The sequence below is a fragment of the Tenrec ecaudatus genome, chromosome 8 (genome assembly GCF_050624435.1).
Source record: "Tenrec ecaudatus isolate mTenEca1 chromosome 8, mTenEca1.hap1, whole genome shotgun sequence".
In the NCBI taxonomy this organism is placed as follows: domain Eukaryota; kingdom Metazoa; phylum Chordata; class Mammalia; order Afrosoricida; family Tenrecidae; genus Tenrec; species Tenrec ecaudatus.
In genome coordinates, this window is record NC_134537.1 from 124,754,480 (window position 1) to 124,770,492 (window position 16,013).

Genomic DNA, 16,013 nt, shown 5'->3' on the forward strand with positions numbered 1-16,013 from the left:
TGGAAAAGGAAAGGTGAAAGATGAGAACTACTAGAAAGTGGATGTCGCTAAGGAGGCAAGCTGGGAAGCTCTGAGCTTTCAGGCCCGGGATTAGTAGTCTGCCTGGGAAGTGGGGTGGAGAGGAGGAGGGTGCATGGAAGGCTGCAGAGGATGGGAAATCCTTTCTCCTCCCTCCGCTCAGGCGCTTGTCCCAGAGCCACAAGAGCGCTGCCAAGCCATCTGCTCTTGGGGGAAGCTGCTTAAATATGAACACATGTGAAAAGCGGACCCCAAGTGGTAACACCCTCTCTCCTCACACAACCTGGGAGCCACTCTGGCTGGAGATGCCACCTTTACCGTCCTCCCAGAGGAGGAGAGTAGGCCTGCTTTGGAGAACAGAGGCCACTGGACTTCACTTGCAATGCTGGGCGAGGCTGCTCTACCTTAGACATGTAGCCTTTCTCCTCCTGCAGTGCTTACACCAAGACGGCTAAGCCCACTGGCCAGGGGCCTTTTATTCTTCCTTGACCTTCAGCTGCAAAGTGCAAGTAAGTGCCTCAGAGCAAACCATGTCCGGTGATGCAGACAAGGCCGGACTCGCTCAGGCTTCTGTTTCAAAGGAACACTGGGAGCACACCGCCATTTGTCCTCAGTTGGAAATCCAAAGGCAAGAGAGCCTCCTGGTAAAAATGCATACTTCTGTGGGTTTTCTTAGGAGATTACATACCCAAACCATGAAGAATTGGAATATTTGGCTTACAATTAAGAGGACCAAACGGTAGGCTAAGAATCTAATGGAAAGCTGTTTTTAAGGAGTTCGAATTGCACTGATGGCAGTGAGTTTGTTTGGCTGGGTGGTGTAGGGGGTTACACATTGGGCTGCTAACCACAAGGTCAGCGGTTTGAAATCACCAGCCAGACTCAGGAGAAAGGCGAGACTTTGTAGCCTCGGAAACCCACAGCGGCCATGATACTTTATTCTCAGGGTTGCTATGGTCAGAACTGACTTGATGGTCCTGAGTTTGGTTCGTGTTTTTAACCCTGGAGCAGCCTCAGATGGAAAACACATAGGAACAGGTCAATCCTATTTGTGGTGTTCCAAAAGAAATAGTAGCACAGTAATGGTGAAAACGCAATCATAAAGACTGTGCGCTGGGCTAATGATTTTGCATTCACTTGCTCCTCTAATATACATATCAAACATAAATGAGATACTGTTCTGTCATTTGACAGACAGGAATCCTGAGGATTGAGAGATCATACAAACCAAGGGAAGCTTAACCTTCCAGTAAGTATAGCAGTGTCCCAAGCAAGGGTTTCTCTGATTGTATGTACTACAGCTGTATAAAGTCACTGCATCATAATCACAAGGCAGAATCATGATGAGAAAAGAGGAAAAACTCAACTGACACTAAGTTCAACCTCACTGGACCCCACTTTGGGGCTTGTTCATTTCCTGGTCAAACAGGGAATTTTTGTGTTTTTATTTGTTTGTTTTAATTTTACCCACAGCTTGCCCACTGGCCGCATTCAAACGTGCTGGTTAGCAAGCAGGGACTGGGGGTGGGGTGTCAAAATTCTTCTTCTAATTATTTAGACACCAATCATAATGAAAATCCAAATCAGTTCATTACATTAACTGGAAGCCCCCCTGTAATCACAACCTCTACGATCCAATCTAAAGTGATGCTTTACATTGGAAGTTTGATGGGTTCAAAAAGGCTACATTGTTTTAGGATTTCACCAAGAACTCATATTGGAATTTAAACTATCCAGAAACAGAAGACTACATGTGAGGGGGCTTCAGAACGTTTGTGTGGAAAATGGAAAGGAAAAATCATAGTGCCTGTTGTGGGCACACCGTTGAGGTGCCTCTAACTTGCCAGCTCACATCCACTTGCTCCCGCGGTCCAGCCGAAGGGCCCAGGAGCTCCCACCCTGCTCTGCCACCACCACTCCGGACCCCTCTGGGGCCGGCTAGGAGTGCAGTGAAAGAAAGACGTGCGAGGCAAACGTCCGATTGTTCCCTCCAACGACTGGGGGTGTTAGCGTGGCAAAGTCAACCCACAGCTATGCACCTCCGTGGCTGTGACAGGAGCATACCTGGCACTCAGCTGTACACTGAGAACACAATGTTAATTAGGATGTGATCCATGTCCTCAACGAGCTGACCATCAGACAAGGAAACGATGACAGGTGTACACAGGTGGTGTCAGAGGGGAGCACAGTGTGCTGCGGGAATACAGAAGAAGGGGCAGCTCCGTCCGACTCAATCCAGCCAGGGGCTTCCCTGAGGAAAGAGCACTCGTGCTGGGCTTTAAGCACTAGGGAGTCCCAAGATACAAAGCAGAAGGGAGGAAGGAGTATATGATTGAGGAAAGGAAACGCGCATGGGCTACGCTGTGGAGGCTTGTTTCAAAATGAGTGGGCAACCATCGACGGCACCTATATAGCGTCTACTCTTCAAGTTAGACTTTGAGGTGCCAGTGGAGCCCTGGAGGGGTAGTGATTATGATTATGCAGCCCCCCTTGGTGCTCAGGAAAGAGACAAGGCTTTCTAGTCCCATAAACACTGACAGTCTCGGAAACTCACGGGGCAGTTCTATCCTGCCTTATGGGGTGGCTATGAATCGGCATCGACTGGCTGGCAGTGAGTTGGGTTTTGTTGACTTGAGGCGACAACTGGTGGAGATTCTGCTTACTCTTATCTGTATCAGGCGGTGTTCTTGCTTCTATGCGACAGAAACCAACTCTGACTCTTTTGATAGGAGTCCCCAAGAGGGAGTGATGGTATAAAGTTTCTTATGCACCAAGCTCCTTTATACATGCTAGTAGAAGCAGCCGCCAAGCAAACAAAGATGTGTCCCGATGGGCAAATCTGGGGCTAGAGATGTCTCTAAAGTATTAAGATGCAAAGATGTGCCCGATCAACTAAGGTGTGTCTAACCCAACCCATCATATTTGCAATCACCTTATAGACACCAGTGAGTAAGGAAGACCACGGAACTGATGCATCCGATGCATGGTGTTGGTGAAGAATACTGACTATTGAAACAATCTGTCTAGGAGGAAGTACAGCCAGGCTGCTCCTGAGAAGAAATGATGGTAAGTCTTGCCTCACATCGTTTCCATCATGCTGGGTAAAGGCGAGGTCAGGGAAACTAGACAGACTCTCCGTGAGGTGGACTGCCACAGTGGCTGTCACAATGGGATCAAAGGTAACAGCAGTTGTGAAGATGTTGCAGAAACAGGCAGTATTTCCTTGTGTGGTGCACGGGGTTGCCATGAGATGGAGACGACTCAGCGGCACCTGACAACAACATCTTCTGTCAAGCTCGTGGCTCAGTGCTTGCTGAATGTTCATTTAGGACTTCCCCCCAAACCTAAAAGGTAGTTGAAAACCCCTAGAGATATAGTGACGAAGTGATTGGCTGCTAACCAAAAGGCTGGTAAGTTTGATCCCTACCACTCCTGTAAAGAGTCACCATCTGAGACAGTTAAGGTTTACTGTGCCAACCTGGCCAATAAACACATGTGGGGTTAATTAAAGGGCAGAGAGATAAATGGCTCAGCGAGCCATGCCTTTCTAATTTCTCGGGTCTCTTAGTTTTTTTATTGGACCAGGGTGCAGCTGCCTTAGCCAGTTCCCTGCTTCAGCTGGTAAGGCTCACTTCCTATGAGACATTCCTAAGGAGAAGCCGCATGGGCCTACCCTGATGCAGCCCTGGATGCTGGAGCAGCCGTGTGGAGACCCCTGCCAGCACTGAGATGCTAACATATTCACTGATTCGGCTTTCCTCCTGTACTCGGTGTCATTGTGTGTTTTGTGAGATGGAGGATTTTGTAGATCAGTGTCTGACATATGCGCTAATGTTGGACTTATGGGCTTGCACAGCATCGGGTTGGGATGCTTTCTGAATGTATACTTACCCTTTATATAAAACTCTCTCTTATGCATATGAAGTTCTGTGGATTTGTTTCCCGAGTTGACTCAGACTAACACAGCGTCTAGGAAATGCACAGGGGCTGTTCTAGCCTGTCCTCTGGGGTCCCTTGAGCGGGAATCAACTTGAAGGCATGAATGAGGGAGAGAGGGCCCATGGGAGAAACCCTGGTCACCTGCTCCATGAAGGCGACAGCCGGGGCAGCCCTGGAGGACAGGGAGTCCCTGCAGGTAGAAACTCCCCTTAACGGCACTAACTACACCAACAAGAAAGAGAAATCAGCTCCCTGGGCAGATGAGGAAACTGAGGCCCTGAGACTGGGGATGCCTCCACAGGGCAGCACCACTGATGGCAGGGCTGGACTGCACAGTCAGACCACGTGGCCCACGTGTCGGCGCTGAGTCACTGGGCCACACAGGCCCTCGGGAAAGGAAGGTACTAAGCTATTCTGAGTCACGCTGAGGATTTCAGGGAGGATGGACGGATCAGCCTTGGGGCTCTCCGGCCACAGCCACTTCACTAGGACATCACTGCACCTGAGCCAGATACAAAGGCAGCCGCCTCTGCGGCACAGATGGCCCACCACCACAGTCACCTCCAGGGCATTCTTCGCCTCCCGGTCCCCACGCTCTTGCCTACAAATGTCAGGTTCGAAGTCTGGGAGGGAGTATGTCGTTGGTGAAAAGTGGTTCGAAACCACCAGCCCCTTCAGGAGAGAAAGACAGGGCTTTCTACTCCCATAAAGAGTTCTAGTCTCAGAAAAACCCAGAAGGGTAGTTCTACCCTGTCCTGCAGAGTCGCTATGAGCCAGCGTCAAGTGTGTGGCAGTGAATTGGGGTCACTGGTCCAAGCTCTATAAGGCAAAAGCCAGGAAGGCAATTACGTGGCAATTTCAGCTTCTCTAGAGCGGAATGCAGGTTCAGCTTCCAAAATCGGGCAAATTCCCATTGCACCTGCACTGCTACCAGGCCTTCATTTTATCCTATAATGAAATGATTTCCAAAGGGAACCAACCAGATGGGAATTTGCAGTGGGGCGACCTGACAGGGCAACGGCAAAGCAAGTCAAGTCCGAGAGACGGGGAGGGCGAGACACACTTCCCGTGACCCCTAATACCCACAGGCATCTACCAAAGATTTCTCTTTTATCTTCAAACGGAGAAAACCTGGCCTGGAGGGCTGTCCTGGATTAGCATGAAAAGATAACTGGAGATTCTTAACTGTGTGCATGAGCGAGCTGACCCATCATTCTTCAGCGGAATGGGTCTATGACAGGTGTTTGAAACGCACTTTGTTGCCAGAGCTGGTCTAGTCTTTATGCTGCTTCCAACACAGATCTGACCTCGTCAAACCCGACTCCAGGCCCCGGAAGCACACACCTTTTAACAGCAGCTTCTGAATGACGGCCAAAACCCAAACCCCATCAAAAAACACTAATAAAGCAAATCCAAGAATTAAACAGCACTTTGCTTTGGGGAACAGGGTGGCGGACAATCTCCATGCCATCCTAACCTCAGTGCCCCGGGTTTGGAGAAACCCAAAGGGGGTTCTCAGTATCCAAGGGATCCAATCAACCCTCCATCTGCTGGAAATAAAAATAACCCAGTCATCTGCTGCCTTCCAAGAAGTCGAACATCAAGTGCAAAAAGCTCACCTACTCTTGTAGTCTCAACTCCCACACTTTGTGGATGACCTTCAACCTGTACCTATCTATAGCCCTCATTTTCCGCTCGTGTGCCAGGTTCGCATTTCTAATTGCCCGCAATTTATCTCTACATCGACAGTGTACCCCACCCGCGCCGATGGGGACTCATCACTGCCCTACTTGGCCCAGCTCCCCTGTCACTTATTCTCCTCTTTGACAAAAGCCCCTGCTACCTCCCAAGCAACGGACAGCCCGGCACCCATTGTTTCCCTGGGCTCCCCCTCTCTATGTACTCCCATGCTTCCTGCTTAACCTGGTACCGGTCTCTGAACCAGGATATGCAAATCCATTTTAAATGGTACCTAGTTGAATATGTCTTACTAAAATAAATGTTCGTTTAAAATGGGAATTTGAAGAAGAGACTAAGCAAATGGAACCTATGTCATGTCAGACTTTTCTTTTAAGGGCATTTAGGTTTTAAAAAGTAGATCAAATCCAAGAATGCACTAGTCACGGTCTAAGATGGCAAGTGAACAGGGCAACAATACCTGGAGGGTGTTGTGCTAGTGCCTCAGTGTCGGGGAGCACTGGTCTAGGGGGGCCCTTGTCATCTCACTGCTGGATTCCCACACCAACCCCTGCACCACCCTCCTCTCTTCCAATTCTCCCACAAACCGCTGCCAGCCACATCTTCCTAAAAGGTTCCTTTCATCTTTTCTCTCACGCACTCAAAAATCTATTAGCTATCACAACACACCTGTGAATTCCCACCTAAATTTCAAGTCCCCACCCAACCAAGCTAGCAATCTCTCAAGATACATCTCATAGTGGCAGAGAGGCCAGTCCAAGTACACATTTCCAGTTCTAGTTCCAGGCCTTGGCTCATGCTGCTCCCACAACCTTCTCCCAATACTCTGACTTTCCGAATCCTACTGAGTCCTCCAAGACTCCAAGCTCTCCGCATTCTCCCTTCACACCCTTCTCTTCTCTGCACTCCTTTTCGGCTCCACACCAGTCACCTCACTTCGCGGTTGACTGAACCCCTTGCATCAACTCAAGGGAAGAGGGTTTGATTTTCCGTTTTGTTTCTGAAACTGTAAATCTTTTCGGAAGCAGAGAGCCTCATCTTTCTACCATGGAACAGCTGGTGGATCTCTGAACCACCAACCTTGCGGTGAGCAGCCCAATGCCTATCTGACCACGTCATGAGGGTTACATTCCTTCATTTACTACTTTCCAGTGGTTGAATCATTGCCTACTGGACCTGTCAACCAATCACACCAGGAAGCCTTAGGAGCACAGGCTCATGCTTTTCTGTTTTGTTTTTTGATAGAAGTGCCTCCTCATATATAAAACGACAGCTCATATTAGGAATTCAACAGACATCTCTTCCCTCCACTCTGTAAAAGAGGCCATGATTTAGTCACTCATCCAGTAAAACATTTACCACAAGCCTGGCATGTGCCACGCTCTGTGACTGCTGGTGCCCCAGGGATGTGAATGAAGCAGGTACTGTTCCTGAGAAGCAGGCTGTCCTGAACGAGGAGGCATGCAGGTGCTAGGTGACAATGGCATTTCCACAGGAGCACAAAGCAGATGCCAAGGGAGTGGTTCAGTGTAACAAGGCTTTGGAGGAAGGCTGAAAGAGAAAGGGGACAGGAGGTGTTCCGGTCGGTGAAATAAGAGTCTATCTGACTGGGAATGAAAGAAAGGCCTTCCCAACAATAGAACATCAACTGCAGAGGGCACCTAAGGACACAATGAGTGGCCAGGGACAAAGAACTCACAGGGCGTGGGCCCCAGCGTGATAAGAAAAGGTATGAAGTCACAGCAAAAGGGGGAGAGCACGCCATGAAGAGTGTTGGTCTAGGACTTCATCTACCAGTCTGGGGTGCTTTTAAAAGAGAAGCAACATGATCCCTCTTTTGCTCTGGTATTGTCACTCGGGCCAGAGTCCCCACAACCCTGCACATCCTGGAACTGCCCAGTCCAGCGCCATGCCTACAACGGACAATAACTGAAGGGTGGACTGGGCTGGAAGAGAGATCAGTTTAAGGTATTGCGAGGGAACGGCAGATTTAAATAACAGTCATGGAAAATAAAGACAAGCAGGACAAATTGGAGAGTCCTGGTGGCATAGTTCATTACATGTTGAGCTGCTAACTGTAAGGTCAGCGGTTTGAAACCACCAGTTGCTCCATGGGAGAAAGACGAGGCTTCCTACTTCCATAAAGAGCTACAGTCTCAGAACCCCCAGGAACAGTTCTACTCTGTCCTTCGGGGTCGGAATTGACTCCATGGCAGTGGGGTTGGGTTTGGTCGTGTTTGCAAGCTTGGCTGTTTGAATCGACCAGCAATTCCTTGGGAAAAAAAACCTGGTGACCGACTCTGATAAAGATTGCAGCCTTTGATATAAAGAGCGGATTTCCTCTGTCATAGAGCCTCAGGGCAGACAACAGAAACAAACAGAAGGTTCTGACCAACTGGTGTGGCTGATTTCAAATAAGAATATTTTAGGTACTGACTACTGTGATGGATAGAGATGATTTCATGTCAACTTGAAGATGTTTGGAAGTGTAGGAGTTGAAATCCAATCTGCCAGTCAGGTCACAACCTGATTGGTGCCTCTTTGTGGGCACAACCTTTTCATCAGGAGGGTCCTAGGAACCCCCCCACCCCCACCCTTCTCTCTGCCTTTGCCTTTCTGCTGGCTGACCCTGAGGGCTGACGGACCCTGCCACGTTCCACTGACCTTGGATCCACAGACTTTGCATCCGCCGGCCTGGGATCTGCCTGCATTCTACATCATTGCTAGTATCAGATTTATGGGATTGAGTTGGACTGGGCTGGGATGCTGTCTTGATACATAATTACTTCTTGAAACAAAGCTCTTTCTTCTACATACATGAATGTCACTGGATTTGTTTTTCTAGTCAACCTGGCCTAACACAACTGCTTAGGGAAAAGCCTAGTGTCCACTTTTTTTTTTAAGTACCCATGCCATTTCTTCCTTCTAGGTTAATCAGGAAGTGACTTCACTCTATTTTCTATCTAAGCATAAGCACCTCTAACTTATACCTTATAGATTCAATACCACACAGTCTCTGGATGGATCCAGAAAAACCTAAGTTCAAAAGCCAACACATGAGCTAACCGACCAGGAGCTAAGCAGATATTGCTGCTTGGGTGTACTTGTCCTGCATTCAGCATAAGCAATCGTGAACCAAAGGCCATGCCAGGTATCAGCTGTCTTCAAGCGCTCGAGCACAGGGAATGGAAGGCTGGACTTGTTGTAAATGCGTAAGCACGTTGGCGTCTTTACATAATACGTTCCCATTTCTCTCTTTAAACAAAAACCTTCACAGGAGTGTAAAAGATCTGGAACTACCAAGAGAGGTGACCTTTTGTAGGCACATTCATGTTCTCCAGGGAAATAAAGAATCAAGTCATTCACCACCAAGTGTAATAGGCCTGGCTTCCACTTGCCTGATGAAAGGAGTCAACCTAGGTAGTTTCAAATTAAAACACAGTCGGAGCAGCCAGGCTGATAATGGATCTCAGCAACCAGGGAAAAGGAAGTGACAGGCTGCTGTTTATTAAAATTTGCATAGCATTATAGTTGGCTAAATCCAAGTCTATCATCTCACTCCATTGCTCTGGTTACTAGGGCAAAGGCTAGCTACAGTGTAGACATTTAACACAATGTTCAGTGATGCTGGGATAATGGGATTCCAAGTCAAATGAGCATCAGCCCCAGCTATGGAGGTGCATGACGCCAGTAAAGAGAAAGGGGGCCAAAGGGCGGGGGTTCTGTTTGTGTGTTTGTTTAACAATTTATGGATATGTCTTCAAAACTCTGGCACTCGCTCCTGCCAAAGCCACCACTGAGGCTGACTCTGCAGTGGAAGCGTTGGGCCGGGGTGAGGTCGGGTCACTCACCAGGGACACAGCTGTTTTGTGGTGGCAGGCCCAGATTAGAACCTAGTGTCCATCTTCCACCCCCAGAAAAACTCAGTCTCCTAAAATAATAGAACATAAGGAACTGGAGCACACAGTCAACTGTGTCCCAGAGCCCATGCCCACTAAACGAAAATGAATAAACGAGTCAAGGTGGCCTGCCGGCCGTCTTTCCTCGCTGACTTGAGTCATCTAAATTAGCCAGGGAAATGCTTACATTTTCTTGAGATGTCAGTTTGGGGTTTTGCTATTTTTTCATTTTTGAATCCTTTATATCCATAGTATTATAGATGTATGAGTCTACACACGTGTGTATATGTATATATACATGTACGTATGTGTGTATATGTGTGTGTATGTATACACACATACATACACATTTCCAAAGCCTGCTTTATGCTTTAGAAACATTCTTTAGGTAAATAGAGACAATGGTTGGTATAAGGCATAAAAAAAAATTATAAATTATTATTGGTTCATGAGTGAGGGAGGGAGGGAGGGAGGGAGGATGGAGGGGGGAAATGAGCTGATACCAAGGGCTCAAGTAGAAAGAAAATGTTTTGAAAATGATGAAGGCAACAAATGTACTTGGCACAATGGATGTATGCATGGATTGTGATAGAGCTGTAAGAGCCTGCAATAAAATGATTTTTAAAATAATTACTAGAAGCTCTAAAGATAAGAATTAATATTTGAAGATATTTCAATAAGACAATTGAGAGATAAATTAAAATTAATTTTCAAAGTATGAACAATACAAAAACATTATAAATTTCTTTACAATAATAGGTACTACATTCTGATGTAGCCCAACTTGGACTGACTCATTCATAATCAAAGTCTTTTATGAACATGCTCTCTGCAGGGTCTTTAGAGTGAAAAATTTACTTCTCAATGTCATCAGGAAGAAGGGCTCAAACTCGGTAGCAATATATGTGGAATATAAAGAAACGCTCATCCCCAAGGCTGTGAGCAGAGAGAAGAGTGAAGGGATCCATTAGGGGAATGGCCAAAGTCCCCACAGTTTTAACTGAGACTAACAACTTCATCAACCCAAGGCCCCAGGCCTTGAAAATCATTTCACAAAGGGATGTGAGTGTGATTTCATGGGTAAGTTACCAGGTGAGTATGGTACCAGACAGTTCGTTCTTTGTAGGAAATCTTGCTTTTCTGTCTAGTTGATGTAGCAAAACTATAAGGGGCTGTTTAACATCACAGTGTTGAGGGAAAGCAAATGCCAAGGGATGATCCTACATCCATTGGGTCCAACGCCTTTTTCTTCTTCAGAGAATGCCATGCACATTTATTGGTCATCTTGATTGGAACAAAAGGCAAGGATTTCCTCCTTCTGCCCAAAAGTCACCACCAGGAAGTCAATATTCAAGATGAACAATGAACTTGGACTTGACGGGTGCTAGGAGGCCTGTGAATCAGGGGATGCACTTTAGACTTGGTCACACCAGCTAGGGTTTAAAGTTCTAGGATGCTCTAGTTAACTGGCCCTTTGCAGAGCCCCTTTAATTTTACAGCAACCTGCTCTCACCTCTTGAGCTTACCTGTGGCTTATCCTAAAGGTGTAGGAAAGCCTAAAGGTCAAGACCATTGCCACAAACCACACCTCAAACTGGTAATTACTTAGCAGTGAGGGCAAGACTGTCTGAAATGGCTCTGTCTCATGACAAAGTTTGCACGGAGAACCTGCAAGTTTGCTTTCATAAACTTGAAGCACCTACTATGTGTGCGGTAACTACGCCAGATCAAGAGGACCAGTACTGGTACATGTTAATGAAAATTGACAGCAACCTCCCATTTCCTCAGGTTTAAAAGAGTGGTTTTGTGCTTCACTTTTGAGTAGTTGTTGGAAGGACTTTCTAAAACCAGCCTCTTCACGGGCATTCCGCTCAGTTATTTAGTGCATCTCTGAGGAGACTCAACCTCTGAACCCGAGTCATCCACACACAACAACCAGCCTCTTTGTACTGAAAACGGAGCTTGATGATATTAGGAGTTATTATGCCAAATGACTGGACAAACAGAAAGAAGAAATATGAAAAGCCCCAAGTGTTTCTAAGCTGCTTCGTTTTCTATTTCTTTAAGTGACAAAGGCTCGATTGGTGACCCAAATCACTAGCTTTGATACAAGTGGGTTTCCCTCACATTTCACAAGTGGGAAAGCACTTCCCGTAACCAATCAATCTCAAAGTGCCCCAGTTGATCATCTGTTCCTGCCGACACCCACAGCTGGAAAGGGGTCCTTGGAAAGGAAGTAGGAGGACACTCCCCAAAGGGTCATATGAGAAAGACGGCGCCTATTTCCTCCATGTTCTGATGTGATTTTCCTTAATAGTGACTCTCTCCTTCGGCTAACACCAACGCCTGCTTTTCATTGCATGTAGCGGCGAACATTTGCAATGAAAAAGAAGTAAGGGTCTGCCCTCGCAAGGCACAAGCCATATTATATCCAGCCCTGCGTTAACCACAGATTCTAGTCAGCACTTTGCTCTTCCGAGACACTCCATAAAATGCTGAATGAATGACGCAGCTCTTCTTCCTCCTTTCTGGTTTTCTGTTTCTCAGCAGTAACCAAATGCTGAATCTACACAGAAAGCCACCAATCTGAAGCAAGTGCTCCTTCATGATCGCCCTAAGGCCATCTTACCATCTGGAGGTCAAGAACAGAAATAAGACAATGGAATCAATTAAAGCCAAGAGCTTCTGCCCCAGGTCTTCAAGATACCTTGAAGCACTGGCCTAGCTGCGAAGTTCTTTCTCAAAGACTGAAAATGTGATCACTATGAAGGAATGCCAAGATGGGTCAAGCTAGGCTCCAAGGCAGTGGTTCTCAACCTTCCTCATGCCGTGACCCTTGAATACAATTCCTCATGTGGTGGTGCCCCCCAACCACAAAATTATTTTCGTTGGGACTTCATAACTATAATTTTGCTACTGTTATGAATCAGGCGACCCCTGCGAAGGGTCCTTCGGCAACCCCCCCCAAGGGGGTCACGACCCACAGGTTGAGAACCACTGCTCCAGGGGAATGTGCCAAACAGTCTTAGTCTTTCTTGCAGGTTTGTTGAAAAAATAATGGCCATCTCTTCTCCTGTGGTGTCAGCACAAGCTACAAAGAAGAGCAAGGGGACAGGGGTGGGGGCTATTTAGAATGACGACATTCAGACTGCATATATATATACACGCAACCTAAGCCTGATCTGAGCACTCAGCGCAGACCTGAGTTCATGCAGATTAAGCATCCTGAGGGTAGATCTGGATCCGGGTGGATTCCAAAATTTGCTGCTGCAAGTCTGCAGGCTAGAGCAACCACAGCCGTGCAGTGACTAACTTAAATTGCCGAAGTATAAATGGTAGTTGTCGCTTCCGTTAGAAAGCTGGCTTTTCATGAAAGAGAAAAATCAGGGGAGCCGTATTGCCAAAATAGTACAACATTCTTATGTCACCAGATTGTGAAAAGGATAGGGGGTGGGGGTGGGGGTGGGGGGAGCTAGTTCCTTTAAGGTTGATATTCATGGAGATGTGGTCAGAAGACATTTTTAAAGCATGAGATGTTGACCACCGTTAAAAGGACTTGCTGGTTTAGGAGAAAGATAATAGTGCGAGGCTGTAAATACAAACCACAAGTTCAATGCCATCTTCCCAGTTAAGACAGGGCTTAGAGTGATTTGTTGTAATATGTGGTTTGAAACATAATCTCCGTTCCTCTATGGCCTTGTGTTTAGAAGAAAACCAATTCTTTCCGAATGAAAAGCAAATAAACAAAAAACAACATCTCACACATCATCGACACAAGTGGTTAACAATAAGAAGGAAGAAATGGAAAGATTTTCCGCATTTTTCCAACCTTAGCATCTCCTCCAGCATGTTAATTCCTGGGTTCCCAAGTAACAGACCAAAAAGCCATTCCGTTGGAGGGCCAAAGGGAACTAGCTCCTTTTAAAGGCCTCCCACTGCACGGCAGCTGAGAGGAAGCCTCCTCTCTGGAAGCCAACACTCTCATCCACCGTTTTGTTTGTCCTTCCTGCCTGACATGCAAAACGCATGATGCAGCCTCCATTCTGTCCATACAACCTCATCCACAGCAACATACGTGAAAGCCACACAGAATCGGGTGCGCCTTCAATCCGCATACACACCATTACCCAACAGGACGCATGCAATGAGCTCCAACGTGCAAATCAGACCAGACCAGCCCGAGACGTACACCAAGCTCTTCCCTGACTCCGACAACTGTGCGTGGAACCTGTTCCCTTGCAAGAAAAACACGGCTGTCTCGATGCCCACCCAGAGGAGCGAGCCAGCGCGGTACCGCAGGCAACAGCGGGCGCAGGCTCGTCCACAAAGCTCCAGGAGGCTGCCGCCGGGGTTGCCGTCATTTGTCTCCTGCAAGCCCAAGTCCGGCTCGTCGCCCTCCCTGATTGTACCTAACGAATGGCTCGCCAGCCCCATATTGAGAGGGCCTGCTGGGGATCTTGAGGAGGTACAAAATGGTGGATGGGAGCGGATTTTCCCCCCGGCTTCACCCACAACTTAGCGCATCCATCAAGCGCCGTGCCCCCCTCCCAGCTCCCCAGCAGCGCCGCACCGAGAACGCCCCCGCGGGCCCGGCCCGGGCGCAGAACCGCGGCGACCCACCTGATGTCATGTAGCCCCGCGAAGCCTGCGGCGCGAAGGCCGCGGGGAAGCGCTTGTGCAGGCGGTAGTCCTTCTCGCTGCGGGACCTCATGCGGTCCGAGGCCCGGTCCGAGAAATCCGCGCTAGGCCAGGCGCGCCGCAGGGTGGTGCTCCGCGTCTTCTTCATGGTGGGGATGGCGACCGGCCGCCCCGCTGCTCGGGGCCTCAGCGCCGGGGCGCGGCGCGCCGCTTCATCCGTCTACGGCGGGCACGACCCGCGCGGACTGTGCGCACATGTTCCCGGCCCCTCCTCGTCGGCGTCTACACCGCCCGCGGCGGCTCCGGCCCTCCCCGCGCGCCCCCGCACCCCCACGGCGAAGGCTCCGCTCTCACACACGTCCCACAATGCATTCCACTTCATTTGCAGTCCGCCCGGCTGCGAGCGTCCGGATTCCGGCGGGCGAAGGCACGTTGGGGGGCTCCCGGGCCGGGGGGCGGCGGGGAGGGGCGCGGGGCCTCGCCGCGAGGGCGACGCGAGCGGAGACAATGGCCCGATTCAGCGCAGGAGTGCTCAGCCGACTGTGAGCCGCGCCACAAAAGACCCAACCGAATGAGGAGGCCCAGGCCTCCGGGGTCCACCCGGGCTGCGCGCCCGCGAAGGCGGCGGGGCGGCGGCCGCAGGCCCTCCGCCGCGGGGCTGCTTCAGCGACCGGCGTTCGGGTGACAGTGGGCAAGTCGCGGGCCCCCGGGCCTCCCCGCCGCGCGGCCCGCAGTCCCCGGCGCCGGCTGCCGCGGCCTCCCCGGCAGTCCCCGGGAGGCAGTCTTCATGCCCGAGGCTCCAAGCGGGGCGCGGGGGGCGCGGGGGGCGCGGGGCTCCGAGCAGGCTCTGCAGACAGCAGCTGCGGCCGCGGGAGCCGCGGGAGCCGCGGGGTCCGGGAAGCGGCCGCGTCGCCCCGGCCACTGCAGCGCCTCGTCAATCTTCCTCCTTCCTCGGCGGCGGCTCGGGCCCGGCGCGGGTGGGTGGGCGCCGCCGACACGCCTGTGTGCCCCCCGCACATGCAGCCTCCTACTTACTGGCCGCGGCGGCGCGGGGAGCCATGGCTGCCAAGGACGCCGAGCCCGCCGAGTGGACAGCCGCCCCGCGGCGCCGCCGCCGCCCCGCGGGCGCGCAGAATGGCCGGGGACGGGCGCGGGCACGGGCGGCAGCCCCGGTTCATGCCAATCACGAAGCTGCCTTCGGCGAGAGCAGCGATGCGGTCCGCCTTCTCGTCTTCACGGAAAACACCCCGCGGCGGCGGCGCTGGGACCCGGGCTGCTGCCCCTGCCGGTCGTCGGCGCTCGGGTATTTACATATTTTTAGGATCGCCCCTCCCCCTCGGCGAGAGGGCGCGAGCACCTTCCGCGGCCGCGGCCCGCAGGTCTGCCCACCTGCGCCAGCCCCGAAGTAAGCGCGAGCCGGAGGGAGGGGGCGCCACTGGCAGCACGGCCGACGGACAGACAACCGCAACCCCCGGGGCACCTGGTCCGCGGCGCCGGGAAGACGCAGCGCGAGGGGCTCTCTCTCGCGCGTCCTCTCGCCCCGCGGTCCCCCGTGTAAATCACTCCCCACCGGCCAAGCTGCAAGCGGGTCCACGGCACGGGTCTGCACAGCAGCCGTTTCTAGTGCAAGGACCAATCGCTAAAGGACAACAATGCGCCGCCGCGGCGCGCGGAGGCGAGGAGGGGGCGCGGGCCGCGGGGCCGGGAGCCGGGCTGGGCGCGGGCCCGGGACTCCCAGGTCACGCGAGTTAAAGGAGCACCGCCACATTGCCTTGACCCCAGGACACACTGCGCTGTCGCCTGTGGTTTAAAACGCACGTT

The 16,013-nt window shown here is 50.7% G+C and overlaps 1 protein-coding gene across 2 annotated transcripts in view; it reads right to left on the bottom strand.

Moving 5' to 3' along the window:
• STOX2 (storkhead box 2) overlaps positions 1–15,715 on the bottom strand; it is a 138,349-nt gene extending 122,634 nt beyond the window's left edge. For both annotated transcript variants that reach the window (XM_075556837.1, XM_075556838.1), the window contains exon 1: positions 14,175–15,715. In XM_075556837.1, the coding sequence (XP_075412952.1) occupies positions 14,175–14,340 (166 nt within the window). In that variant the 5' untranslated portion in view covers positions 14,341–15,715. The remainder of the gene's footprint in view (positions 1–14,174) is intronic.
• Between the last annotated feature and the right edge of the window lie 298 nt (positions 15,716–16,013).